The 27168-nt window shown below is 33.3% G+C and overlaps 1 protein-coding gene across 13 annotated transcripts in view; it reads left to right on the forward strand.

Annotated features, from left to right (window-relative positions):
- The window catches only part of LOC106875668 (adhesion G protein-coupled receptor G6), a 123258-nt gene that overhangs the window by 51563 nt on the left and 44527 nt on the right, over nucleotides 1–27168 (forward strand). For all 13 annotated transcript variants that reach the window (XM_089345318.1, XM_089345324.1, XM_089345321.1 and 10 more), the window contains 6 exons: nucleotides 4602–4673; nucleotides 13186–13355; nucleotides 19094–19185; nucleotides 22128–22311; nucleotides 24689–24783; nucleotides 26774–26826. In XM_089345318.1, the coding sequence (XP_089201444.1) occupies nucleotides 4602–4673; nucleotides 13186–13355; nucleotides 19094–19185; nucleotides 22128–22311; nucleotides 24689–24783; nucleotides 26774–26826 (666 nt within the window). The remainder of the gene's footprint in view (nucleotides 1–4601; nucleotides 4674–13185; nucleotides 13356–19093; nucleotides 19186–22127; nucleotides 22312–24688; nucleotides 24784–26773; nucleotides 26827–27168) is intronic.

Consider the following 27168-nt stretch of genomic DNA (forward strand, 5'->3'; position numbering starts at 1 on the left):
ATGGAGTTGCATAAAACGATCGTACTGCAGCATCCTTGAATATCCTTGTTGCTTATTTTGATTTTTGATCACCTTCTTTTTGGAATTGTTTGGATAATACCATACTAAATTCTGGTGACTAAACTTAAGTACCATATTCACCTTGAATATATATATATATATATATATATATATATATATATATATATATATATATATATATATATATATATATATATATATATATATATAATGTATATATTTGTGTGTCACTGTGTGTGTTTGTGTGTTTGTACCCCCAACATCGTTTGACAACCGATGCTGGTGTGTTCACACTCAACAAGAAATCGAAACAACTGGTGTGTTACAAGAAGTTGAAACATGTACAAGGGAAAGGAAGAACACTTAACCCCTAAACGTAAACCCTTAGAAGAAAAGATATTGAGTTTATATAAAGGGAAGAGGTGGGGAGAGTAAACTATTTTGATTGTTAAATAAAATAATTAAAAGATGAGATGTATCGGTAAAAATTAGTAGTAGCCAGCCTTTATAAATAGAGCAGGAGCTAGTCGACAGACAAGGTCGAAGGTCATGAGTACGTGTAGAATGTTGATAGTGGGTCTTAGCTGATACAGTAATTTTACTGTGATACAGAGTGGACATTTTGAGGATAATAAGACTGTATGACCGGGGGTGGTACAGTCCCATTCTATTGACTATTTCGGAACATAACGATATCTGTCAGAGCGACAAATATCAGCAAAAGATAGATACGACAGTGGAAAAGGACCGCTTTAAAATACATCATCACACATAAGCAAAGCATCTTTGTTTTTAACCCTCTTCCATTTATTTTTGTTCATAAATTTCTGCAACAAGGACGTCGCCCTCAGTTTTCTTCCTTAACCTCATTATCATAATCAAGATAAAGGACATTACTTCGTCATCATTATTATCATCAACATCATCGCCGTCATCATCATCGCTATTTTCTTCTTCCAATTCTTTTTTACTTCTTTTTCTACACTTTGTTTTTATTATTTTTCTTCTCCACCATTTTCTTCATCTGTACATAATCTACTTCTTTTCTTTTTCTTTTCTACTTTTTCATCATCTTGAAATGTTTTCTTCTTTCTCTTCTACTTCTTCCCTTCCTCTTCCGTCTGTCTTTTTCATTCATTCTTTCTTTTTCTTAAACTTGTCCTTTTTCTGCTTATTTTTTTCTTCATATATAGATATACTTGTTTTCCTTTTCTTTTAGGTCTTCTTCTCTTTCTTCTTCTTTTCCTTTTAATTCCCTGCATCTTTTATTTCGTCTTCCTCTTTATCATCATCTTCTGCTTCTGTTTTTTTTCTTTTTTCTTCTTCGCATTCGTCTTCTTCTTTATGCTCTTCTACATATTTTGTTTCTGTTCTTCATATTCATTCCTTTACTCATTTTAAAATTTTTCTTTATATCTTCTTTCTATAGCATGCATTACTGATTCTTTTTATCTTCTTCTTTTTCTCCTCATCCTTCTCCTCCTTTTTTTCCTTAATATTCTTGTCTTTCTTCTGCTTCTTTCCTCCTCCTCCTCTTCTTTCTCCAACAGGACTTCCTGTTTCTTTGTTTTTTTTCTTTCTCTTGTTCTCTTTCTTCCTTGTTTGCTTTTTCTTCTTCCTTGGTTGTCGTCGTCTTCTTTTTACTCTTCTTCCTTTTACAATTTATTCTTTCTGCTGTTTTCCTTCTGCTCTTCTTTTTTCCTTTCCTTTTCCTCTTTTTCTTCTTTTTCTTCTATTTCTGCTACTACTCCTCCTTTTCTTCTAGTTATTTTCTCCTTCTCCTCTTCTTCTTCCTTCAACTCTTTCTCTTCTTTTTCTTCTTCTACTTCATCTTTTTCATTTTTTTTTACTTTATCTTCTTCCATTGTCTTTTCTTTTTAATTTCTTTCTTCTTCCTCCCCCTCCTTTTCACATTCTCCTCCTCCTCGCCTTCCTCCCCATCGTCTCAATTCTCTATATCTATTTTTTTCGCCATTCTATTTCATATTTTTATCATAAATCTTTCTAAACCTGTTATATGAATTAAATTTTGTGTTACAGATTTCGGCATGGTAATAATACCACATCAATTCAACGTGGTATCTTTGAAAATGTTCCGAATTTAGAAATATTGTGAATTGGGTCTCTTTTTCGTACTACTTAATTCACCATATAACTAAATTTTAATATCTTCCACCCTTTTATTTTCTCTATCTCTCTGTGTTTCTCTCTTATACTCTTACATTCTTTCCATAGTTTTTCTTGGGTGTATTTGAGTGTGTGGTTGTATTTTGTAGGAGTGTAGGTGTACGAGCTTATTTTTTCACTTACTCCTCCTGCATATGTAATCATGTTCTTATTATCTTGTTAATCATAAGAATTTACTTCTTTGCTTCGTGTTCTCTGTTTTCTAAACGTTCGTCAACCTAATATTCAAATACTCATTTTCAACTACATTTCATCCTTTTTTTTTTTCGTTTTGTTCCACTTTTTTTAAATTTCATTTGTTGTTCTTTATATATTTACGTGTATCGATGTACACATACCGGGTACATCAGCAAAATTGTCCAAATTTTAGACTCTACTTCGGAACTTTGTATCTAAGGTATTTTTTTAAATACCTTAATAGAATTATCAGATGTTTTTCTAACATAAATGGATCCTATTTTGAGGAAGACAAAATGTTGACAACTCTCCAAGCTCACAAAAAGGTTCATGAATGAACTGATGATTGGCGAAAATGATATTTTTATATTTTAACATAGCTCAGGATTGAGAGCTCATGAAGCTTCAGGTAAAGTTCGAATGTAAGCTGCAGGGAGAATTCCGGCCAAAATTCTGCTTGTTAGGCATCAAGAGTTACTCTTCTTTTGGCGATGACTTCCTCAACGACTTTTCCTGTCTGCACCACAAGCTTTCTCATGGAAATTTTCATCAATGTCCCCCTCTCACGTCATGCGGAGGGAGTTTTTGAGATCTTGCAAGTATATGTGGGGCCTATCACAAGCTTTTTATGACCAGTTCATTCCAGATGCTGACGTCTAAATATAAGAACGAACGCTAGTGACTTCTACAGATTTCAAAACTATCTACTTCAGTGCGTTACAGCTTATAACCTGGAGGATAAGTGAAATACTCAATTAACAATAGCCAAATGTTTTCAATTCCCAATTAGGAAATAAGAAAGTAAGCTAGCCTGATGTATTTACGTAGAGAAGAAAAATCACATCAGTTATTTCGAGTTGAACTTAGCCACAGCCTTTATGGTTTTCTGGTGATGGTTTTAAAACCTTGCAAGAAAGCTCTCGCAAAACCACTGCATATATTTTCCAGAACTTCCTTACATGTGGCAAATCCCAAAATGGCACCAGAAAGTATATCGATAAAGGAGGAAGTAGAGATGATTCTAAATATCACAGGTATATCTCTCAGACCACACATATTTGGAAAGTCATAAGACACGTTGTTAGAAAGTAGTTGATTACACTCTAAGACTTGTTCACTAAAATATAGCATGGATTCTGTCCAGGAAGGAGTAATCCTACACAACTACTGCAGCAACGTGATTGGGTACGGAAACAAAAAGTGAACTTTTCAAATATGGATGAGGTCTGGACTATTCCATCATCAATATTCCAACATCAGCCATCTTTAACTAGTCTTCAATTAAAATGTTAATGTTTTTAATTTGTTGTGAAGTGTTTCAATGTGCGTAGATTTATAATATTAACAGATTTTTCTAGCAGTGAGAAACTTGTACTGGTGATGGAATATATACTATGTCATAATTGCCAGATTAGCAACTTCATTATTACGCTATGATGTTTGGAAGAACACCGGTTAATGGAACAATGTATATAGTTCTATATGGTGCATATTTTTGCCATTAAGCGAATGCCTCAAAGTATTTGACCAATGGCAGTATTGTATATTGCATAATTAGAATTTCACAAGAAATAACTTTTTGAGTATGTTGGCATTCAGAATCAGTAAACATATCGTGTATAACTGGTGTACTTTATGGTACTTTTCGATACTACATTGTAATTTGCTTCTTTCGCAATTTTCTCGAAGTAGAATCCAAACGTCTATGGACTGGTACTATAAAAGATATATATTTTTCTACATAAGCCTTTAAAGATGAAATTTAATTTATATATTTTCAATATGGCCCTTAAAGATGTGAACTGTTCTTAAGATATGTGTTTTAATTATGTATATATATATATATATATATATATATATATATATATATTGCAATTTTGTCATTATATTGCTACTGGAGTATATATGGAAAATAATATTTGTGCATTAGAAGAGAATGTTATGCAAAGCCCATATTGTGCACACCAGAAAATCTCTTTGTTGTTTTGTTATTCTTATAGCTTATCATCTTCCATTTTTTGATGCTCGGGTATCACAGAATACTTTCTCTTCCGTTAGGGTATTTAAGTTAGATTAATGAAAACTACTCCTGTCCAACTTATAGACAGAAAATATCATAGTGAACAAGAACTTTTATTTAGTTAGTTTAGACAGTATATGAAAACAGATTTATTGACTTGCACTTGTTATAACTTATATTTGTTTCTTTCTTCCAGATATTTGAGGAACGACCAAATACAAAAATATGAGGATGGTGCGTTCTTATTCCTTCCCAGTATAAATTACATGTATGTACAACAAATCTTTCATTATTGGAAAACCAAAAGTCTTTGTATAATCATAAAAAGATGTCATCAAATTAAACTCAGAAAAAATGTCACCAAACTAAAATGATAAAAAATGTCATCAAATTCACAGTTATTTAATACAGTTGACAATAAATAGCAATGTCTTGGTTTTAATTTTAGTGTATCAACATGAATATTTCTGAATATTGTGTTTTGTCATTGCAACGTCAGTGTTCAAATAACATGAAGGTTGGTTTGATATAATTTCATCCAGGCTCGGAAATACGAGGTCTAATCAAAAGGTGTCCAATATTTGTACATTTCATAAATTCTATGTAATCTTCTTCAAAATACTCTTCTTGGGATTTCACACACTCATCCAAAAGGATCTGTCACTGTTAGCATCATTTTTGGAACACCTTCTCGTGTGTTATGCAGCTCTGCCCTCAGTTTAGGTGGGACGTGACGCCATTCTTTCTGCACATGCGTGAAAATGTCCTCGCTAGTATGTCACGTCGGTATGAAGACTTGGTATACTACGCCTGTATGACACAACGCGCCGCCGGGAATCGAACTCACGACATTCGTGAGCCGAATGCCCTAACCACTAAGCTACGCGCCTATATATCTAAATATCTAAATATACATATATATATATGTATATATATATATATATATATATATATATATATATATATATATATATATATATATATATATATATATATATATATATATATATATATATATGTATATAATGCGTAAATATATATATATATATATATATATACATATATATATATATATATATATATGTATATATATATATATATATATATATATATATATATATATATATATATATATATATATATATATATATATATATACATATATATATATATATATATATATATATATATGCATATGTTAATTCTCTAAATGAAGTATTAACAGTAACTGCACGATAAAGTGTAGCAGTTACTATATATGTATACATATATATATACATATATATATATATATATATATATATATATATATATATATATATATATATATACATATATATATATATATATATATATGTATATATATATATATATATATATATATATATATATATATATATATGTATATATATATATATATATATATATATATATATATATATATATATATATATATATATATATATATATATATATATATATAAAGTGTAGTATATTGCCACTTAAGTGTGGCTGACCCCTAGGGGTGGATGTTACTGTTGCTTTTAGCCCCAGGAGGACATCTCCTCCAGCTGGCTTATCGACACACGATTTTGTCTCTCTCACCAAGGTCATCAGCTGTCGAACGCCGACGAAGGGAAATAACCCGGAAATCCGGATACGTTCGTGATGCTGGTCGAGGTGAGAGGGATAACTCCCTTGGCAAACAGGACACAGTCGTGTGTCGATAAGCCAGCTGGAGGAGATGTCCTCCTGTGGCTAAAAGCAACAGTAACATCCACCCCTAGGGGTCAGCCACACTTAAGTGGCAATATACTACACTTTATCGTGCAGTTACTGTTAATACTTCATTTAGAGAATTAACATTGCTTATATATATATATATATATATGTATATATATATATATATATATATATATATATGTATATATATATATATATATATATATATATATATATATATATATATATATATATATATATATACATATATATATATATATATATATATATATATATATATATATATATATATATATATATATATATATATATATATATATATATATAGATATATATATATATGTATATATATATATATATATATATACAGATTAAATAATTAGACCCGTCACTGGTCAATCTTATATATACAAGTACTATAATCTTTTTAGGATCTCCAAAAATTTTTTGAAGAACCTTCTGATTTTTTTAATGTGCTAGTTGCCTGGTATTAAATTGATATTAATTAATATCGAATTTTTACCATATTATGTTAATTAACCATAATCACATTTCTCAAAGTTGATAAATTCAAAGCAGAAATAATTTTCTGCAGAGATATTTTCCGGATTCAGCGCGCCAAAACTAAGACTTTTGAATTTTAATCTTTATAATGGATAGAATCACGTGCACGTTTTCACTGGTTCAAGACAACTAGCACGAGATTCTGTTCGATTGTAAGAATATCGGCAATCTGTACTGAAGAAAAATATTTTGGAAGTATTGATTTTGAAACTATAGTCTGTAGATAATCGAGATATGTACAATTTTCACTGGTCTAGCCCGCCTGTTTTTGCTTCGCTGAATCCGTATTTGAGAATTTTTTAAGTGAGCTGCTTCTAGCATTTTGACAGACCGGTCACTGGTCAATCTTATATACACAAGTATATATATATACATAGATAGAGAGAGAAAGAAACAGACAGACAGAAAGACAGACTAGCAGACACACAGACAGAAACAGAGAGGAGGAGAGAGATCTCAAAAAGTAAATAGACATCGTCATGAGCGGGTTTGAAAGATATCTAGAAACAAAAGTATGTCCTCTGGTACATTTAAATCGCTAATCTAGAATTTTGTAGACTTATCTTCTGCGCGTTTTAATGATTTAACTCGTCTGGACATTGTACTAATGAGTGATGTCCGAACAGGTAGAACGGAAGAATGAGGTGTGTCTATTTACTTTTGAGGCATTTGTGTATGTGTGTGCGTATTTGTGTTTGTTTGTGTGTATGTGTAATATTATATTATAGCCCCACGATCTCCAAATTAACATTTAGAATATTTTCATAACTATTCTTTTGAGATCAGACATTTCTGATGGTTATTGGGTTTGACACTTTATTTCTAGTATGAAAGCATTTGGTTGCATGTCGAATTACTAACCCGATCAGTTCTTTCACAATAACAGAGTATTTATTCGTTCGAATCCAGATATTTTTCACTGCATGATGATGAGACCCATCTGCTCCTACTGTACCAGAATAAATCTGATCTACCCGTACGTAAAGAAACAACGACAATTTTGTTAATAGGCATCATTTTTACCATCCTAAATTTTTAGGTATATCGAATATAATGATAATTATGCAAAAACAAACATTTATTTAATGTGTCAATTAATTGTTGGCGACAAATATGATAATAGCGGACTTTATAATGAATATAATAATGTTTGAGTGGAAATAATACAAGAAACATGACGTCGTAAAGTTCTTAATGATGGATGTATGATCATCCACACGAGAGAACATCCCTGACGCGTTTATCCATTGACTTTATCGAGTGTAGTACTTTCAGCAGCATCCCAGAGCTGGGGTTGAAAACTGCCGTCCATATTTATATATCTTCCTCTTCATAACACTCCATAGATTTTTAATCGGTTTTAAATCGGGTGAACACGGTGGTAACTTCATCAAACGGTGTCCAGAGAAGTTTAATTTCTGTAGGTATTCCACAGATTCCTTAGTTTCATGGGATGGCGTATTATCTTGCATAACACCAAGCGTTCTCTTTAATGAAACTTTCTGTTCTTCAACCATTGTTGCAAATTGTCCTCCTAAGAGGGAAAATGGTCATTAGATGCTACCTGCTTCAGGAGGCGACGCCTGGTAGATTTGGAAATGTCACCCCTACTACAACATTTAAACACTTCTGAGACACGTGTCACAACGTATAAACACTAGTCAGATACGTGTTCGTCGTAACATACCTTGTTACACATGACAAGGTAAACCTGGAAACAACCCATGGTTTACCCTTGTCAGCTCTCGAACGGACAGCAGAAGACGCTACAAATTTCTTCATAGTTCGATGATCTCTTCCCAGGATCTTTGATATTTCCAATGTCCTTTTTGCCAGGCTCTGTGATGTTAAATCACGTTTTCGACCCATAAGAACATTTTTTATTGGGTATTTGCCTAATAATTTTGGACTGTAAATTTGTAGCTGTTTCACGGAAATGGCCTCCGTTTGTTTACATCTGCGCAGATCAAATTTATTTTACTGATTCGAATTAACAAATACTATGTTGGTTCTAAAAAACTGAGCTGCATAATAATTTGACACGCAGTGTATATAAACAGTAATATACACACTCCATTAGCCAAGGTATGAGTTTTTTTTCTGGTTCAGATTTTTGACAACTAATCACACATACGCATGCATATAGATTTTCTAATATATATATTACTATTTTTTAGTCAAAGCAAGAAATTAAATTATCAAAAACAACATTATAGTAAATGAAGTAGCAAAACCGGAAACGGAAGATAAATTGCGTTTACCCAAAACTGCAAAAATCTCATAAACACACCTTGAAACACTTATTTTACACCCATTAATAATATAGACTCGATAAAATGTCTAACGGTATTTCTTCCGGTTTTACGTTCAGACTTCAAATTCTGCCAAGGTAGGCTTTCATAATCGATCAAATAGGCATCCGTTGAGCACTGTGATCGATGCAGTTGCCTATTCCCCTCATACAGCATTTCAGGAGTTGTGGCGGTAACAGAAAGAATTATCAGTATAGTCTTAAACAAACTAGATTTAAAAAATATGAATATATAACACTTCCAGCGAATTGTTTTTGAATATTAAATTACTGTAAGGTAGCGAGCTGGTAGAATCGTTACCGCGCCAAGCAAAATGCTGAACCATGTGCCAACATTTGAAACCAATATTAAATTACTGAAGTATTACCAATTATAGTTTAAAGGATTACAACATGCATATCTCTATGTTCTCTGAGTCATTTTGTTGTTCACAGAAATATTGTATATATCGGCATATTGTTTACATTCCATCAAACACATTGTGCTAGCAAAAATCTACATATACTTTACTGTATTATAGCAATATACATATCTATACAACGCACTTCCCTTGAGTTTCCGTCTAACAGTCACAATAGCAATGCATAGGCTATATGGCGTGGTGGTTGGCTACTTGCTTGCCGGTTGCTTGCTAACTATCTGACTGGCTGGCTGGCTGGTAACTATAGTGAAAGAGAATTACCCAAAGGCTCACGCACTGGGAACAAATTCAAAATAACAGTTGCAAATTTCTTAACCACGCAGCCTTACCTGCGTCCACACATATTTTGTTTGGAATATTGAAACTTTAAGCAAACGAAGCGAATGGTAGGTTATTTTTTATGTCTCAAGAAGTTGGTTGATGTCCCACGATGAGCATTCGACTTTTAACTGTCGAAAAGATTTTTAAAACCCAATATTCCATATATATATATATATATATATATTATATTGTACATTTTGGTGGAGCCAGCAGCGAGAATCCTCAGTGAATAGCTAGCGGACGTACAGTAGAATGACGGAAACAAACACGCCAACGACAAAATTTAATAATTACACACTTACAACTAAAAAGGCCCTCGGCCGCAAAACAATCGAGATTGGGGTAACGCAAAGGAAAATGAAAATATTTTGTAGGGTTGGAAACGAAAAAAGGGACAGATAGAAAAGAAAGTCAGAAAGAAAAGTGAAGAAAACAAACCATATAGAAAATGTGTTGAATTAGAGAGAGACGTGACTAATCGAGTCAACGGTGAGGGGAAAAAGATAAATGGATGAGAGAAATGCGAATGATCACGGGTAACGTGGTAGTGAGAGGGAAGAGAAAGAGTGCTAGAGGGTAGAGGGACAAGAAGGAAACAGAGGAAATGTTAGAAGGGGAAAGAGAAAAAGAGAGAGGGGAGGAGAGAAGAGAAAGAAAGAAAAGAGAAGAGAGAGAGAGAGAAAAGAGAGAAAGAAAAGAGAAGAGAGAGAAAGAAAAGAGAAGAGAGAGAAAGAAAAGAGAAGAAACAAAAATAGACGCCAGAATTAAAAAGTCATTTATAACGTTAGAGAGTAAAGCGAAGTAAAACATTACATATAACGTTAGAGCGTTGAACTTGTCTCTTACAAATACTTATGTATAACCAACGTTCTCACAGTCATATTGTGACAGGAAGATTCCTATGTATATATATTTAATAGGTGTCACATTTGTTGATTTTCAAAAGTGTAATTTATGAGAAACGTGGAGTTGTGTCGCGAAATATACCTAAAAATTGTTTACTTCTATAGAAAGAATGAGTCTCAGATCACAATCAGTTAAAGTACAGATTGATTGGTTGAATATGGTCACGTGGTGTAGTAAAGGTATCTTTGAGCTGTTATCTGTTACGGCCGTCTATTACAATCTTGTGACAGTCACATGTAATACTCACGTCAAATGTGTAGTGCTGTAGATTTGTCATGGGACAGAACAATACGTGAATGGGTTGTTTTAGTCCGCTGTTTCTGTCAAGCAGCTCTGTGTGAGTAGGCGGTTATAATCTTATTCATCTTAGTCGTGGTGACAGCTTGGGGCAGCTTTATTGAATCATTCATTCCTTCCTACCATCTTCCAAGTGTGATCAAATTTGTCGAAAAATACTCTTAAACTCTTTAGAGTTTATAACAAATTTGGATTGTTTGTAATAGTCACTGTAAAACATGAACTATTTACGCGCATGAATGTCACATCAAATGCTCAAATAGTAGATATGTCATATGGCAGTCAATAGCTATGAAAGGTAAAAGCCACTTCTGAATCTAGGTCTCTTTATCCTTTTGGTTGTGTCCAGTAGCTGTGTGAGCAGCTATTATCTTCTTTCACCAATACGTGTTGACATTTTCTATTACACATACAATTTTAGTGAATGATTTAGTCTCTCTCACTAAATGCGATGAAACGGGTGAAAAAGTAAAGTTACTTTTAAACCAAGTTAAAAATTGTGGAAAACTGCCAGGTGAAGAATATATAATTACACCTTATCCACGACTTACGACGGGTGGCGAATCGATCTGGTCGTATGTCGGATTTATTTGTCAAAACTGTTTTCATTCCAACGGATTATAAAGCTATGAAACACAAATGTTTCATCCATAATTATTGTCCATAAAGTGAAAAATGCATTTGTACTGTATTGTACTGTAAACAAAAATACAATCTAAAATTAATGTAAAAATTAATACAAAGGAAGTTCCGCATAGATACAATAGAAAAAATGTTCCTGTGAAAAAAAGTTTAATTGACAAGAAATTTTCATTCTTCACAGTCTTGTTCTTGGATTGAGGTCGATGGTTTTTCGAGGAACATGATGAGCTTTGAATAGTTTTTTTCTTTTTTCGTCATATATCTTACGATAACAACAAACAGCCTCTTGAATGATGCATTTATTTTTTCTGATCGTAAGAGCGGATGGTCGTACGTCGAGGTGAAGGAGCACTTAGTTCTAAAGTTTTACGATATCTATTTAAAATTCTAGTATTCATAGATTGCATAAAAATATAGTATGTCATCAAAATTAGTAAATATATCATTTAGTATGCTACCTACCTCGTATATGTCATCTACGTCTGTATACCGTATGTCATCTGCATTTTGTATATTTTCTATATCTAGTATATCACTTATATCCACCATGTCATCTATGCTATGTATGCCATCTACATACAGTATGCCATTTATAACCAGTATGTCATCAATATCCACCATAACTTCTATATCATCTATATTCAATATGTTATCTATATGGCATGTCATCTATATATCGTATGTCATCTATATTTCGTATATCCTCTATATCCTCTACATCTCAACACTTCCGAATAAGTCAGCTGACTACTGACTATATTTTATTATATTGCGTATATCATAAATGTTTCATAAATGTTTGCAGTCTCTATCATCTAAAGAAGATACTCTATCTGCTTTCTACGTAGATTTAAATAATTCACTGATACTTGAGAAATTCATATTCATTTAAAATAATAACATGAATACTTATTTTTGAGCAAGTTTTTAATATTTTGTATCATAGTAATATTTGTATATTTATCGCCGTATTTAAATAAGAAGAAGAACTAAGAGCAAAAGAAAGTAAGATATATATGATTACTTTATGTTTCAATCCTGGTGGAATACATTTTAATAGCGTCAATGATTTTAAGAAAATTGTGATTTACTCAGTTTTTCTCTCTATTACACAGGATGGTGAGTTAAGTTTACATTAATACCTTCCTGTTATAGGTTCAGATCTTCCCTGATTTATCTTCACTCAAGGCTTTAGCGACAAAAAATCGCGTCTAAAATATTTTACTCAATACCAGAGACACCAAACTGCCCCCATCTAATTTCTGGCAGCAAACCGTCCCTAATCCATGATTTAAAGGGATCGGTTTACGTGGCTCTAAATGTTCTCCTTATTTAAAAGTATTTTATCATTCAAGGCATAAGCTATAAGAGAGTAGGAACTTAACTTATTTTCGGTTTCCACCAGAAACCATTTCAATTTATTGTTGTTATTGACACATTTTGGAACAGAACATGAATGTCATTATTGTTATACTCATGCGGGTATTATATTATCCTTTTTTGTTGTGAAATACAACAGGGGATTTTCTATACCTCTAAAGTACATTCACTTAGAATTCTGTTTATAATTGCAGTGACCTCAGAAATAATAATGATATGATGTGTGGATGTCATCTGCCAGCCTTGGTAAATTATACGAAGAGAATATTGAACAGAAATGTATATGTCTTGGGCGTGTGTCAGACAGATTTAGGCAATAACCAAAGCAAAGTAATATCAATAATGGAATACTCGCAATGTCAAAGTTAGTAAAATCTTCCTTGTTTTTGTTATTTTATTATTACTACTAACATCGTCGGGGAGTTAGCACAATTGTTGGCACACCGGACAAAACGCTCAGCAACACTTCGTGCAACGTTACAGTCTTAGTTCACACTCTGTCCAATTCGATTTTTGCCTTTCACCCTCTCGCGGTCGATAAAATAAGTATCAGTTGAACACCGCGGTCGATGTAGTCAACTATTTACTTACCCACAAATAAATAAGGCCATGTGGCTTATTACCATAAAGAGAACTCCGGGATATTCTCTCCTGCTCATGTTATATCAGGAAAGACTGTATGTGAATATATATGTACACACACACACACACACACACACACACATCCACACACAATACACGCACACATACATATATACAAAGTGGCTCTGTGGTAAGATGCATGCTTCCCAACCAAATGGTTCCGGGTTTAGTGCCACTTCGACAAGTGTCTTGTTCTATAGACTCATTCGACTAAGTCCTTTTGAGTGGATTTGGTATACGGAAACTAAAAGAAGCCCGACGTACATATATATATATATATATATATATATATGTGTGTGTGTGTGTGTGTGTGTGTGTGTGTGTGTGTGTGTGTGTGTGTGTGTGTGTGTGTGTATGTGTGTGTATGCATGTATGTATTTGTGTGCCTGTGCTTGCCCCACCCACCATTGCTTGACAACCGATGTTCGTGCGTTTACGTCCTCGTAACTTGGCAGTTCGGCAAAATACCAGACAGAATAAGTACTATACTTACAAAGAATAATACACATTCATATATATATATATGTATATATATATATATACACGTGCATATAAGAAACCGTAATTGAGAAAAATCTATGCATTCATATAATAATCTATAGCATATTATAAATCCATTTTAGCCAATCTCACCAATTAGCTTTGCACTGGGATTAAATAACCTGATAATAGCTAATTGCCTGGGTAATTAGCGCCCCGTACTATTCAGTGCTGCCAAGTATGGAAAAATATATGGTAGCGGACCCTGTCGTTGGAAGTGAAAAATGTAAGAAAGAGTTTGTGGATATAGGGAAGAAAACCGAAAGGAAGTCATGAGAGGTTAAATTAACGATTGGATTATAAAGTGTTATGAATGTGAGAGAACCTATTGTTAAATGGAGAGGCCCGTAGTAATATAACATATAGCTTCTCACATGTGAGTATGAGATAAAAATCTAACCTCCCTTGTTCACATCGTTGTCCGTGTGCTGAGATATTCTGACTTGATTCTATTCATGGCTAAATATAATCACTAGTTTCTCCTATTACAAGGAGGCTCGCAGATCTCCAGGTTTGTTTTTCATTTAAAGTACGCTGTAATGTATTTTCTTTAACAGTCACACATGCCTATCTCGGACTCTGATATTGCGATTCCCTTGGATACTTAAGAAAGGGTTATAATTATTGAATCTGGTTTTGAAAGGACCTTCATTTCACCCCCCACGAAATCGTTTCCTGGTTTTTTTTTTCCACAGCATCCCTAAACCTGATGTTACATTTTCCGCCGCATTAACAGTCAGCAGTATTTTGTTTTCCAAACCTGCCTGATCTGAAGAACACGTGATGTTACTTAACCACATTGTTATCCAATATCCGATTACACTGTCAAACACGATTTTTGTCCTTGGTTAGCAACTGTCATTTCCTTACACCTAGAAAGTATGAAACATGACCAATATTTCCTTCAAAATTTGCTTTTGTTACATTTATACAAACCCAAACAATCCTTCTCAACACATGGCTATGACGCCCCCCCACTACTTCTGCTTAGCATAAGAGATAATCAACCAAGGGGTTAAAGTCAAGCAAGTTGTAAGCAAATTTGTGGTATTGAGCAGAAAATTTGCTATAAACATATTTCTACTTTTGCAACTTAGCAATGAATCTGTCTGAAATGTAATGGAAAATAGGTCAGTTTTGAAAAATTAACATCCAGGTCACAATAGCAAAGTCTGAAAGAAAAAAACAAAAACAATCAAAAGTTTTGTGACAGTGTTCTACAATAGCCATTGTGAAACTGATTGGTAGCATCAGCTGAAATGGATCTATAATACTGTATACGGAAATTAATATATATACGGGATCTTCGGACAAAATTTGACATTTTGTATAAAAGGAAAAGTAAACAAGATATCCAATCCAAAAATAAATGTATTTTCAAATATCAACTAGACTATTGTTGGGAAACGGCCGTCCTCAGGATCTACCATGTCCTCAAAATATCTCCAGAACTTGGGTAAGTACGTTCCGCACTGCGCACAAGGGAGAAACGTTGGATACTTCCTTGACTTTGGACACCAACTCGACCTTCTTATTACAGACAGACCGACAGGTGTTTTTGTTTTCAGCTGTCTTCCACACAACTGGGAGAAATAAGAGGTCAGAAATTTCGGCTGATGAAGTGGTAGAGATTCTTCGAAAACCACTTCTGACATTTTCCGAAGATGTACTAAAGATCCAAACCTTGTGGTCGCAAGTATGCCCTTCCAAAAGCAACTCTCTATCTCTCTCACTCTCTCTGTCTCTCTCTCTCTCTATCTCTCTTTCTCTCTCTCTTTCTCTCTCTCTCTCTCTCTCTCTCTCTCTCTCTCTCTCTCGTGAAGGATTTGCCTAGGGTCTATAGCAGTTTCACATAAACATTTGAATTGAGCCTCAAGCCTTGTTCCAAGATGTGAGGCAACATGATGTCATCCGCACTGGAGTTACACCTAAGGACCACCAGAGTTTTGTCTTGAAGATGTAAATGTGTAGGTAAGGACTCGTATATGTGAAAGGAGAAAGGGAGAGTGTTATATGTGTTGGGTTGTTACAGTCGCGATCGGAGATGCGTGAAAGAAAAGGAGAAATGAAAGCACAGAGGTAAAGATGCAATTGTAGAGTAGGTGGTGGTGATGCAGATAGCAAAATGTTAAGGTGGGAATTTCAAACAAAGGTGTGTAAGTTTTGAGAAAGAAAATAAATTCCCCTTTGCTCAAGAAATAAAAAGCGGGATATCCCGTGGTGAAGGCCAATTCAAGGATGGACTGGGATCCCTTTGCCAAGTCGGATATCTCTAAGGTGATCCGTGAAGCTATTGGCCACTCGGCAGTCAGTTCAACCGATGTAGATGGAATTGCAGAGGAGATTTTACTGTTTTCATATGAAGTCGGTAAGAAACCCTAATGCAGAAAGTGAGGTGAAATTGGTGGTGGTGGAAAAGAAAAAGCAGAATTGTTAGTGAAACATGGAGCAAAATACGGATCTAAAGTCGTGGGGAGGTACTGCAGATGTATGTGCATGAGTGTACGTGTGTATGTATGTGTGTGTGTGTGTGTGTGTGCGTGCGAATGTAATTGTATGTATTTATACACACACACACAAACACACATATTCATATATTTCGGGGTATTAATTTGTTTTCCAAATTAACACGCGCACTGTAAATTCGTTCATCATTGGTATATTACTCTTCTTATTTTACCTGATGTCCATTCTCAGGAAATCTTTTGTCAAACATCTGTGACCTCTTCAGAGACACTTTTCGTCCTCGTGTGTGCTCCAGTTTCACATTAGGAATCAGATTAAGAATCTTGCAACACAAACTCATAAACGTATATATGCATACATACATAAAAAATAAATATATATACGTACATATATATATATATATATATATATATATATATATATATATATATATATATATATATATGTATGTATGTATATATATATATATATATATATATATATATATATATATATATATATATATATATATATATATATACATAAATATATATACATATATATGTATGTATATATATACACATATATATATGTATTTATGCATATATATACTTATATATATATACACGTACATATATATATATATATATATATATATATATATATATATATATATATATATATATATATATATATATACATATATATATATATATATATATATATATATATATATATATATATATATATATATATACATATATATATATATATATATATATATATATATATATATATATATATATATATATATTATAATATTAGGGAGAAAATCCAAAATTACAGGTAAAAACTCAATTAAAATCAATTTATAAAAAATTTAGATTACATTGAGCTTTATAGATTATGATATGTATAAAAATATATAGTTTTAGGGAAGAAAACCAAGTTTTAAGAACTCATCGATGAAAATTGTATTTAAAACGATAATAATTTATGTAAGCTAGTTTTTGTATATAATATACATGTTAGCATATATTATAATGGAAGTAGGGATGATTATGGAATGTTTATTATTTTCATATTTTCATATTTTTAATAATTTTTCTATCTTTATAAGATAAGTATTTTATATAAATTCATTTGGTACTTATTGTTGGTTGATATATATATTTATTGTTTATAATTATTGTTCTATTTACGACCTGACGATTAGCTGTATTTTTGAATAGAATTTATGTTCGATAATTTTAATTGATTTTAATCGATTTAAATTTCCTTTCTATTTGAAAATTAGTTATGAAACACGTGTAGTCATTTTATTATCTTTATCTTATGATATTTACTTTGTTTTATATTATACTCATTTATTGTGCTTTTAATTATTATGTTTTTTATATGTGATTGTGGATTTTCATCGATGAGTTCTTGAAACTTGGTTTTTTCCCTAAAACTATATATTTTTATATATACATATATATATATATATATATATATATATATATATATATATATACTTATATGTATAGATATTACAAACATACATATATACATACACGAACATACATACGCATACACATATCGTGCTGACACAGACGTACAATTTTTAGCGCGTAGTCATGTGGGCAGTGAGCTCCCATGACATTCATTTTACTATTTTTTGTGATTGGTGAGAGAAGCGACACGCCCTGAACACTTACAATAGAACTAACGCCCTTAGAGACTGTCAAAGGTTCAAAGTGTTCACATTAAATTGGGTTGGTGTTATGCACACCTTCAAGAAAACATATGTATCCAAAGATACACACACACACATACACACAGACATATATATATATATATATATACGAATACATAAACATATATATATTTGAAAGAAAAACTAATGAATGATATTGTTTTTATGGTTTGTTTAAATGTGCTTTACTCACTTCATGCATCATAGGCATTTCAGCTGTGACCACCCAGTATTTGGCTGAGATTTTCGAAGACTGAAGGCTCTCTCTCTCTTAGCTAGAATTTGAATTGGTCAAATCACCATATAGAGAATGCTTCATTAAATCAATGATTATATCTGAATACGTTGTTACAAAATTTAAATGACATTCACAAATTTCATACAGGAGTTCATTCTACAAAAGCATAATCATCAGTTTAGAATTATTTCCCTTTATTTTAGTTTTTCCACCATTTTCGCACTTTTTGTGAGAGCATGAATACAAAGAGAAAAGGCCATCAAGTTGCTTCCATAGTATTCTTAGTTTCATTTTTGGCAAAACTGAAATACATGTAAATGAAAATCGTAACATGCTTTTGTAGTCTTCATTAATAATTTTGTTTAAATATTTCACATGTATTGATTCCAGCCTTAAAACTTTTCCACTTTCTTTACATCACAAAGTGATTATTTTCTCTTTTATTATTATACATTACATATTTGGTTCCTAAATAGGATCACTTTCTTGTATTGTATAGATTACTCGTTATTTCAACGGAATTTGCAGTGTCAAACATGCTCAGGGATTATGTGCAATGAAGGAGAAGCGACAAAGTGTACAGGTGCTGAGGTAAGCTGAAATGTTACTTTCTTCCTTTTGATATACACTTAAACTACACTTAAAGCCAGTATGGCTACGTAACTTGTACCAAGATTTCGCAAATTGTTTTAGATATCGATGTAATTATAAGTAGATACAGGCACCTTCTCGGTCTTTCAATCCTTGACTCATCAGAACAGCAAGGATTAGACATTTGAAGTAAGAGAGGGGTGACCAGCATTAGGCTGGTATTCATTTTCAGCTGAGCTGACTGGAGCAACGTAAAATGAAGTGCTGCTTTGTTGAATAACACAAGGTGCCATTCAGTTCCGGAACCGAACCCACGATCTCATGTATGACATCTTCCCTTTTCCTTCTCCGATAAAAATAAGTGCACTTAAAGTAGGATGTGTGAATATACGTGTCTTGGAGTCAGCTTGGAAACAAGGCCCCGTTGTTCAACGACCTACGAGTTATGAAATATTCCTGTATCTTAGAAGTTTCGTTTGAACGATGTTATCCAGCTATGTTATCCGCAAATCACTGAATTTCAAAGTCTGGCCAGGCGCTCTGGAGATCAGTGATACTAGATGCTCCACAGTGGTCTTCTGAAAGCAACACATTCGTACAGTTTAGTAGTTGTGTGGCACCACTTTGTGAAGGAGGCTCGATTTCCCATGACATCAGAAAGGTTTCCTAGGGAACCTTCGATCTCAACTAGGTGAATTAAGAACTGTGTTTAATAAACAAGGTGGGATTGCGTTAGAGTAATTCAAAGAAGGGGCTACAAATAACATCGAAACCCTGCTTAATAGTTCCAGCGGTCTATATGTTTCCGACTGGATTTTCCTGATGTAAATGTGCAGACACGGAGCCGCCACGTATTGTCATCTTGATCGTATCTTAAAAGAGTGTTAGCCCAGAAGATGAGGATAGTGTAGGATATCCTTAGTTTAAAGTGGTCAGCTACACAGACCACATTTTTTTTTTACTCGGTAAAATTAAATTGGGCCCATAGGCAAGAACCCAGTTTCTGGACGTTGGACGTACCTCTACGAACTTGTAAACAATACAGGGATTAGATTAATGAAGGTTAGTGATAGCGGTTGAAGTCGCAAGAGCGAATGGCACTTCTTTAAAAGTATAGACCTGTGTGACGGACTACAGTAATTGGAGAGGGCACTTGCCCTTGCTGTTCAGAATGAGGTTAGATGGCTGGGTTCTTCGATTGGTTCTAGAGCTCCTCCTCCATTACGGGGATCACATCACTATCACCTTTAAACTCGTATTCCGTTCCCTTTTATATTATATACCGTGCATGCTTATGTTCATATATCTATAATTCCATTCTATATGAATCCTCACACTTTATTTCTTTCTGTGTATTGGCCCCTCATCCGTCGCCCACTAGCAAAATACAAAAATAATTATGGTTATATATTTAAGAGATGAGGAATTATGTACATTATTTACATTATCTATATTTGACTGATATTCGTCCTTATCTTGTTTGTTGTTAACACAACGTCTCGGTTCCAGGCTTCATCTGGTGTCTTGTGGAAATTTCGAACCTGTGTTCTCATTCCTAAGGTATATTTCGATGTTCTACTACCGGACCAAAGAAATCCTTTGAATCTCTCTACCCATTTTAGAAACTTTGTTCTTATCAGCGAGAGTTCGATGTTGCTGACATCATAAGAATTTATAAACCTCACGAAAACATTAAATACTTTTTCTTGTAACGTTGTATATATATATCAATAATAATGATTATAATAATTAATTTTATTTACATTATTTATATTTGACGGATATTTGTCCTCATTTTGTTTGTTGTTAACACAACGTTTCGGCTGATATACCCTCCAGGCTTCATCAGGTGTCTTGGGGAAATTTCGAAGGATTTCTTTGAACCCGTGTAATTCGAATTCCACTCCTGTAATCATGTATCATATCACATATCAGCACGGCTATCGAAGCCCGTTGAATATGAACACCAAATCGCTCTGTCGCTCATTTTCAAACGCAGAAAAAGAGAAACGTTAACTTCCATTTTACAGGAGTAGTGGATTCGAATTACACGGGCAATCTCCCACACCTTTTTATCCAAACGGTTTTATAAACCAATACTTACACGCCATTATTTATAGCTTGCCTACTTCAATATCTAACATCTCAAGAAAGAATTATTAACAAGATTGTTGTTCACCAGTGATTTCTCTGGATCTGGGATATTTTCTCTCCAAATTTTATGAATATAGTGTATCTTCATTTTATTGCAATAGAATATGCATGTCGATGGGAAACATATATTATACCCTTTGTATCCATTTATGCATTTTCTGTTTTATTTGCAAAACCTGAGTGTTTAAGTCCAGTCCTTTATTTGATTATCCTCATTTACGACAGTTACCGTTGCGCTTGTTTCTGTTGTTGCTGAGGTTCACACGTAAGATATTTCGTACACTTAATTTCTATGACGAATTCACTCTCCAATACTCAACAAGTTTCGGTTAAATGATAAGGTTTTTAATGGAATTTAACCTTTCTCTTTTTCTGCGCCTGAAAATGAGTGACAGAGCGATGTGGTGTTCATTTTCAACGGGCTTGGATAGTCGTGTTGTCACGTGATATAATAATGTTAGTTATCTCCAATGTATATCACACATCATTTACAAGCGATAAATATCAGTAAATCTCTCAGAACCTTACTTATGCAGTTGTATTTCAACATTTTATCATTTTCTATCGATCCAAATTCGTTGCTTTTCGGTAATTTTTGAGTAATAATTCATTCAACTTTCTCGCACACTAAATATTTCATGTGCTGTTGCTGTTGCTTGCAGCATCAGCATCAGCAGCTTCAGTAGCATCAGTAGTAGTAGTAGTAGTAGTAGTAGTAGTAGTAGTAGTAGTAGTAGTATCAACAGCAGAAGTGGTAGTAGTATATGATTTTTTATTTATTGCAACAGCCTGTATGTGAAAATAAGATAACGACGAATGGCGTTACACTGAAGTTTGAAAAATCCTGCAGCACATACAGAAATTGTCTTGCAGCTCTGAGAAGCAATACATTTAAATGCAATAAATGGACCAGTGGTGCTTCTTGTGTTAGTTGTTGCAGTGGAAACTTATGTAACAAGAACGATTTCATTGGTAAGCGGTGTTTATTTTCTTATATAATTTCACTTGATTTATTAGACATGAAAGTTTAATAAGAAAATTAGATAATAGTTAATATATTAAAGAGTATAATCGCCGTAATGAATTTTCAAAATTTATCGCGTTGACATCAGAGGTGCGCACATCACTTGGCCATTCCCAGAGAAACAGATAACGCAGCTGTTTATATAAACAACTATTCTTGTAACTTCAGACACCCGGAGAAATTAATTTCTATACATATTACTATATAACACAATATTTAAAATCAGCGGCCTGTCAACAGGTATGTCAGTACACGTTGTAAACATACGCGCATACACACGCATACACACAAGCACACATAACATATATATATATATATATATATATGTGTGTGTGTGTGTGTGTGTGTGTGTGTGTGTGTGTGTGTGTGTGTGTGTGTGTGTGTGTATGTGTGTTCTTCGTTCATGGGTCGGCTGCGTTTTAGGTTTAAGAAAATATATTCTTAATGCACCTGGTGTTAAAAGCACCGCAAAATAAGTTAGAGGGAAGTGAAACACCTCACATTAGGTCCCTTTTCTGAGTGACAGACAACGATGTATGGTCAGTGTTGTGACTTTTAAATTTCACGTACTGAACAAGACCTGCTGCAAGCTATATCGCAGACTATGAATGCATGTTAAATGGCTTAAACTCTAATCCATAATTGAATCTCTTTCCGTGGTATGAAATTATGGAACATGCCAATAGAGGATCTTAAACTTTATAAATCATTTGACATTTTGTAATAGTCGGCGATATAGATTTCAGCAGGCCTTGTTTGGTATGCGTCATTGAAACGTCACAACAAAGATGAAATATCTATGTGTGCCACTTCGAAAAAGGTCCTGATATGAGTTGCCAGGTGTTTTAACACCGGATTTAATAAGAATATATTTACCTACACCTAAAACACAGCCGACCCACGAACTAAAATTACACACCCTTGCGTACGTGTGTTCAAGTTGTTAAGCATCGACGTCCACCCTTGCTGAACAGAATTTGGGGAGAGTTGTCTCACCTCTCCATGACTTTCAGGTGCTTAAAAAACCCGGTGCTTTGTGGTAGTAATACCCATCGCACTACTTTGGAGCCTACTATTCAACAAATCATCTTCCTTAGGTATGGTCAAAGATATATAAAATTTAGAGATGTTTCGACCACAGATGGGTCCAGGCCATATCTATCTTAATAGTACCACCCAATAGGATTTGCTAAATCCTTCTTGTGTCATATTTTGTGCTCTCATGGCTCATTCGAGTAATGAGTTCTTGTTGATTCAATTGTATCCATGAATATGTGGTTTCCTGACATCCCTTCAAGAAATTTGTCCACATTCCCTTCAAATGTGAGGCGGCCCTTTTCCGCGTTAACCTATTTATCGTTCAAATGATGTATTGCTCACGGCGGCGCTGGAGAGAATAGTGGTTATATATATATATATATATATATATATATATATATATATATATATATATATATATATATATATACATATATATATATATATATATATATATATATATATATATATATATATATATTACATTATATTAAAATTTTTTCACTCTAATTATTTAAATATATATATATATATATATATATATATATATATATATATATATATACACACATACATGCATACATATATTTTCTTCACTTCGAGGATATATACTCCTCTTACAGGAATGAAATCATCTTAGTTATCTATGAGAAAACATACATCGATATATATAGATAGATAGATATAAGATAAACAAGAGTGAAAAAACTACAGAAGGCTTGTGTTATATGGTTAAAATATATATTCAAATTGTTATGTCAGAAAAATGTTATAAAATTTGGGGTATATAACCATTGTATTTGGAGAAATAACCGGTTTCGTGTTGTATTTTCAAATTTCTCACAACACGAAACCGGTTATTTCTCCAAATACAATGTTTATATACCCAAAATTTTATAACATTTTTCTGACATAACAATTTAAATATATACTTTAACCATGTAAAACAAGACTTCTGGAGTTTTTTCACTCTTGTTTATCTTTTATACATCCAACCACGTGCTTTCACATACCAACTTTCTCACCTATATATATATACAAATTTATTAAAAAAAAATAAATGAAATTTGCAGTTAGAATATTATATGAGCAAAATCTCAACAGGGTTAATTGACATAAAAAAGATTACATGTTGTTTGACTGAGATTGTAAACTGACTGAACCGAATAAAAGTAAATAAGACAATTTATTCGTTATAAATGTGTACGTGCATAGGTTTTACTAACTCTGTTGTGTGTCTTGTTCCTAATCGCAATGATACCCTTATATTTTACTATCCTCCCATAGACTGGACCAATTTCTTTGTGTTTCATCTAATTTACAATTCAACAATTAAGAAACCCAGTGAATACAAACCATCTGCTGTAAACGTATCCAGAGCCGTGAGTATCTCTTAATTCTCTGGCACTGTCTGTCTCTCTGCTTCACTCTATATACACTACACAAATACTCACAGGTGTACGTGTGTATATATTTATTCTCTCTCTGTTTATTTCCTCGTGTTCCCTTCTGTTGAAGAGCGTAGGCTCGAAACGTGAAAGACTTTCTCATCTTCCCGACAGTTAAATGAATACACATGTTTGTTGTTTATACACCTTTCTCCATCGTTTGTTTTTCTGTAAATTTCAACTCTATGTATATACTTCTACATATATATATATATATATATATATATATATATATATATATATATATATATATATATATATATATGCATGTATCCATGTATGTATGTATATTCATGTGTATATCTATGTGTTTGTGTGTGTGTGTTTATGAGTAGCTAGTTATTATCCCTGTAAAAACACGTGCTGTCCAATTTAGAAATCAGTAGATTTCTAATTGTATTTAGAAATTGAATGAATCTAGACTTGGCGAGAGGCTTAGTGTTTGTAAAGGAATAGGATAATGTAAGAGATTTACATCCTCGTATTTGATATATGACATAACGAAGCAGGGCAGGGGAAGAAAGTATATATAAGAGGCACTACTATTTCTATTACACGAGACTCAAGGATCTATATTAAACGCTCACAATGAAATGCTACCAACAGGAATTCGCCTATCGCTCACAGCTCTTTCATTTATAACAATGAGCCAGTGTACCTTTACTTACTAAAGGGGAGGGGTCGGAATTCTTCCGCAACATCACCCCTTTTTAGAATCAGTCACCCCTATCTTCTCCCTTTTTCAGAATTGAACTCCGCTCCGATTTTAGATATTTATACGTAAAGGGTTCAATTGTAGTTTTCCGTTCTGTTCCGTATTCTGCTGCTAGAACGTGTAGTACAAATTGTTTGTCTGTTGGTACCTCAATCGTGACGTACAATACTTCTATCGGGATTTCATTTCATTTCTCGTAACTGTTTTATCCGGGCATTTTTTCTCAGGCTGGTTAATATTTTTTGTATTCGAAATTTTTTATCCACAGGAATATCATTCTTTCAATTTGTTTCATAATTACACCGTCGTTCCAGCTTTCTTTACCATATCTATAGGCTTAAAAAAAAACTATGTCACCTAACATTTTAAGTATTCTTTAAGTATTTTTGTTGTTCTTATTTTCACTCGGTATCAACTTACCGAAAACAGATTTGACCATTCTAGCAAACATCAATTCTGCAAGTGACATTCCCGACGGTCTATTCAGATTAGTTATTAGTCGATATATATTAGAAATGGTTGGAGTGCAAAATCATCCATCACTTCATTGTTCGAGTTTTTCAATGTCTTCTTGAAAGTGTCAGCAAATCGCTCCACTTGTCCATTTGACTCAGGACGATAGGGCGAAGTAGCGACAAGTTCGATAATGAACATCTTACAAAATTTTGTGAACTCGTCTGACGTAAATTGAGCTCCATTATTAGACACGGTGATACCCGGAATACTATGCCTGGCGAACAATTCGTGTAAAAAGCTTATTGTAACAGATGTCGGATTTTTATTTACGCACTTCCGGCCACTTTACTATTTAGCCTTAAAATAAACCGTACATATTCAGAAAACCTCCCTGGATTGGTGGTACCGTGATTTTTCTCGTATTCTTTTAATTATTTCAGTCATTTGACGGTTGCCATGCTGGTGCACCACCTTTTAGTAGAAGAAAATTACCCCTGGATGTATTCCTTGTAAGCCTGGTGCTTATTCGGTCTGACTCTTACAGTGAACAGCAACTTTCTTCGAATACTCATATCGACGGTGAATGAACAAAATGAGGGGTATATAGACAGCCGACAACTGATGAAGGGTCGTTCTCTGTGCTTACTTGTGCTGGTTTCCATTTTGGTCTCTCATTGTATTTAAATCGTCTGTTTTTACTATTTCAATCCTTTTTCTTAATTTCCATACAAATAATGTATATGACTATTGCAGATGGAGGATGAATTATCAAGCTTGACGAGAGCGTGTAAAGTTGAATATTGTGGGTAAGCAAAATGGCATTTAACGTTTATTAAAATTTTCTTATATTTGGGATCAAAATATTCGATTGTTTTAAGATTTGAGTATGCACTAATTTTTTACAACAACAATGCTGTACTTGGGGAACATAAGATGCAAATTTATACTTTCTATCAACCGTTAAACTGTATGGAATAAATGGTAAGTAAGCAGTAAACTCACATATAAATATATATATATATATATATATATATATATATAGTGAGAGAGAGGGAGGGAGGGAGAGAGGGAGAAAGAGAAAGAGACTGAACTACACAAGAGTGTGAACACAGGTGTGTACATATATCTTCGTTATCATCATCATCATC

The sequence above is a fragment of the Octopus bimaculoides genome, chromosome 29, assembly GCF_046866305.1.
Source record: "Octopus bimaculoides isolate indiv1 chromosome 29, ASM4686630v1, whole genome shotgun sequence".
Taxonomy (NCBI): Eukaryota; Metazoa; Mollusca; class Cephalopoda; order Octopoda; family Octopodidae; genus Octopus; species Octopus bimaculoides.